At 44.3% G+C, this 4,186-nt stretch overlaps 1 protein-coding gene across 1 annotated transcript in view; it reads right to left on the bottom strand.

The window, feature by feature from the left end:
* Nucleotides 1-2,673: 2,673 nt before the first annotated feature.
* Nucleotides 2,674-4,186, bottom strand: part of slc35a2 (solute carrier family 35 member 2) — a 2,597-nt gene continuing 1,084 nt past the window's right edge. The window contains exons 2-4 of the mRNA XM_037684580.1: nucleotides 3,622-3,674; nucleotides 2,834-3,435; nucleotides 2,674-2,707 (exon numbers count right to left, since the gene is read on the bottom strand). Coding sequence (XP_037540508.1) covers nucleotides 2,674-2,707; nucleotides 2,834-3,435; nucleotides 3,622-3,674 — 689 coding nt within the window. The remainder of the gene's footprint in view (nucleotides 2,708-2,833; nucleotides 3,436-3,621; nucleotides 3,675-4,186) is intronic.

Raw genomic sequence — 4,186 nt, 5'->3', positions numbered from 1 at the left:
AAAAATATGAAAAACACCACAAACATTAAAAACATAAAAATATGAAAAACACCACAAACATTAAAAACATAAAAAATATGAAAAACACCACAAACAATAAAAATATTAAAAATATGAAAAACACCACAAACATTAAAAACCTCACACACATTAAAACATTACAAACATCAAAAACATTAAAAACATCAAAACATTACAAACATAAAAACAATAACATCAAAACTTAATAACAAATTGTAAAACTAAACAATTGTTTTTAGTTTTGTCAGATGTTTAAGTTTTATTGTGAAAGGAGTTTTAAACTAAATTAAGTTTTTGATGTAAAATCACGAAAACAATTTAATCTGATTGTTGAAACAAAAGCACTTTGATCTATCCAGACCTGAGGTCCAGATCTAAGTCCAGACCTGACGTACAAACCTCAAGATCAGACTGAGGTCTAGACCAAGTTCCAAACCTGAAATCGAGACCTGAGGTCCAGATGTGAAGTCCAGACTTCAGGTCTAGACCTAAAGTCCAGATTGAGGTGCAGAATGAGGTTCATACCTGAAGTCCAGACCTAAGGTCCAGACCAGAGAGAGGACCGTCTGTGGACAGACGTGTCTTGATGAGGTCATGACCTCCAGTCGACCTCTGACCCCATGTGTTCTGAGCTCTGTGGACCTCAACGACTTTCTGTCAGAACTTTTTCAGGTCCTTCACCTTCATCTTCATCAGCTCGGGGCACAGAGTGCTGGATTAAAAGTTTTGCACAGTTTAACTGAAACTTTTTAATTTAAATTTCAAAGATTCGTTTGATTCTTTTAATCTGGGGTTAAATTATGAATTAATGTGTAACGGCGTGACAGTCGATCCTGAAACGACCAATAAACAATTTATTAATTTATAAAAACTGATCCGAAACTTTACTGAAACGTTTAGACCCAGTCCAGTTTTCATAAACACCTTTTACAACGTCAACAATCGGTGTAAACAAACAAACAAACTGACCAAACGTGCTGGGTCAGAACCAGAAGGTCCAGACGGGCAGCGCCGCAGAGTCCAACTCCGTTTATTTACCTTTCTACTTTGTTTACAAACCAAGTCAGAAACAAACAAATATTTAATGTTTTATTATCTGAAAACAAGAAAAAACATTTAGTTTTATTCAAAGAAACTTTGTTATTTCAAGGTTCATCATAACACACTTCATTTTTGTTTTTAATTTCTCAGGTAAACAAAAACAAACAAACAAACAAACATGGCCATCAGCACAGCTCAGAAACACCAAATCAATTTTTAACATTTTATTTATTTATTACAAAAATCAGACAAGTCTGTAAATTATTTATTTATCCAGCTGTTGTTTTTGGTTCGATCAGGTTGTTTATTTTTAAATAAATTCTCTGAACGACTCGTTTGTTTACAAAAAGCTGCAAATAATCAAAGTAAACATCGATTCACTTTATTCTTAGACAAAAGATGCTGAAGGTTGTTACAGACGCTGATCTGAGAACAGCCGGAAAAATAAACTCCCGTTGGAAAAAAGCGTCAACGTTTATTTGTTTACTTCAGTTTTTACAACAAAGTGCAGAAATCCAGAAAATTCCCCCAAAAAAATTAAACTAAAGATTTTAATGAATGAAATTTCAACAGAAAAATTAAATTCTTACTGATTATTTTTTTATAAACGTCCCCAGAGTTCATTAAATAAAACTTTATGAAAAACTAAAAGAATCTTTGAAAAGGAACTCTGAAGAATTTAAGGATAATTTCTCTGAAAAACAACAAAAACAACAATAAAAAAATAATTTTCCAAAGAAAAATTAACCTCAAGGCGACCACGATGACCCTCGTCTAGTCCTAGAACTGAGACCTGAAGCTTCCTGCTGAGCCTCCTCTTCACCCAGAAGATCAACACCCACAACAAACAAACAAACAAACAAACAGACAAACCACTGCCAGAGTCCCACAAACAGAAACAAACAGCAGCAAAGATTCACATTTATTTTAACTTAATATGGTTTTTGTCTCCGAGAGGGAACAAATAAAAAAATCAGACGTCAGGCCGACCCAGGACCCAGCAGGGTCCAGGTCCCGTTCCTCGGGTCTGGTTTTTAGATGCTTCAACAAATCCTGGTTTCAGAACAATTATCAGATCTGGTGCCATTCAGGATCTCTGGTCCTGGTTCTGGTCCTGGTTTTAGCATCAGACAGACCTGGATCCGTGAGCTTTAAAACATCATTGTTCCAATGGAGACAAACACCCCCCCCAAACAAACAAACAAACAAACAAACAAACTACAATTTACTCCCAACGTGAAAGAAAAGCAGCAAATAAATAAGTTGCAGAAGAATAAATAAGAAAAGACCCCGTTCAGGACTCCCCCTTCAACGAGACCCCAGATGAGGCTGGAGTACGGCAAACTTTAATGTCTAATATTTCATCAGAACGTGCTCCAGTCAACGAGCATGTTCTTCAGTCAGCCGGCCCGGCCCGGCCCGGCCCAGTATGGCTTCTGTACAGATGGAGCAAAAGGCACGAACAGAACCTTGTGGCCCTGCAGACGCTGCAGGAACAATCATCAGTGATGAAGCGCGGCGCTTCCTTCATTCAGTTAGTGAAAAGTTATAAGGCAGAGCAGAAACGGAGGAGGCGCCGCAGCTCCTTCATCCTTCTCCTGTTTCCAGGAATTAGTCTGTAGCGACAGCAGCAGGAGGAGCCGCTCTGAGGAGGAGCAGGGGTTAGAGTTCAGGAGGGAGGAGGAGGAGCAGAGAGGAAGAGGAGCAGCGCAGTTATTGGTTAGTTAGAGCAGACAGGAAGCAGAATCAGAATCACTTCACCAGCACTGACTTTGGCAGGAACGCCTCCATCTCGCCGCCTCCGTCCGCCGTGTTCTGCGGCTCCAAAGACGCCGAGGAGGACGCCGAGGAGGAGGTGGAGCTTGAGGTAACGGAGCCGCTGGGCGCCTTAGGGAGGCTGTACATATAGACGGCGCCAATGACGAGCCCCGTCCCCGCCGTGAAGAGCAGGTCCACGTGGAAGCCGAACAGGTAGACCGACATGACGGTGGACACCACGATGGAGAAGGAGGTGGCGAAGCCCTTCAGGATGTTGTCGGCGTACTTCACCACGACGGCCACCAGCAGCCCGCCGAACGCCTGGTTGAAGATGACGCACCACACCATGCCGGTGTAGCCGAACAGGAAGCCGCGCTCGGCCACGGCGGCGCCGTCGTTCCACCACAGTCCCAGCAGGCCGAGCGCCGTGCCGAAGATCCCCAGCTGCACGTTCCTCATCCACACGGACGCCGCGCTCCCCTTCAGGATCTTCTCAAAGTAAACGCCGGCGAAGCCCGACGACAGGCAGCTGATCACCACGGCAACCAGGCCCACCGTGTAGTTTTGGTTGGCGGCGTCCGCCACAGACGCCTCCTTGTTCCCTTCCTGCTGCACCTGCAGGGAGACACGAGACTCGTTAGTTCTGTCGGACCCATCAGAACCAGAGTCCGTAAGGATCCGGGTCTGCTTTCAGTGGACGCTGTTTGTTAGTGGAGCTGGGCCGATACGAGTCGAGACCATGTCGAGATAAACGACAGCAGGAGGAATATCAAGTATAAAACCGTGTCCTCTTTCTCCCACGTGGTCCCTCCTCCAACACAAACCCAGCCCCTCAGCTGCGCTCCGCCCACTTCCTGGAGAAACAGGAAGTGGGCGGAGACGTTCAGCACAACAAGTGAACACGGGAGATATGAAGAGCAGCTGAGCTGCTGGACAAGAAGAAAAGCAGCGGCTGTTCTTCTGCAGATGTTTGGATTCATCAGATGAGGATCAGAAAGGAGATTTCTGTAGACGGTGCTGAGAACAAGTCCCGACAAAAGGTCGGAACTACGAATCTTTTTCACCATTTAAAAACAGCCGAGTCTGAGCGCGTGTGAAGCTGCAGGTCCGACACACTTCAGCCTCCTTCCCTGAAACGAACCCCGGGTCAGAACTCATGTAGCCGTGCGGCGCCTTGTCAGGGGAACAGTGAGAGGTGGTGACAACATTAATAAAGACGCAGCTCATCATATTGTGAAACACACAGTCCTTCGCAGCTAACAAGACGGCTAACGCCGTGTTCATCTTGTTCCACAGCTGAAACTGGGACCGTGTCTAGCGATTTGATTAACTGCTGAATATTGATGTCACCACCTCTCACAAGGCG

The sequence above is a fragment of the Nematolebias whitei genome, chromosome 11 (assembly GCF_014905685.2).
Source record: "Nematolebias whitei isolate Nwh7 chromosome 11, NemWhi1, whole genome shotgun sequence".
In the NCBI taxonomy this organism is placed as follows: Eukaryota; Metazoa; Chordata; class Actinopteri; order Cyprinodontiformes; family Rivulidae; genus Nematolebias; species Nematolebias whitei.
Note: the sequence above shows the minus strand (reverse complement) of the source record. Positions and strands in the feature narration are given on the sequence as shown.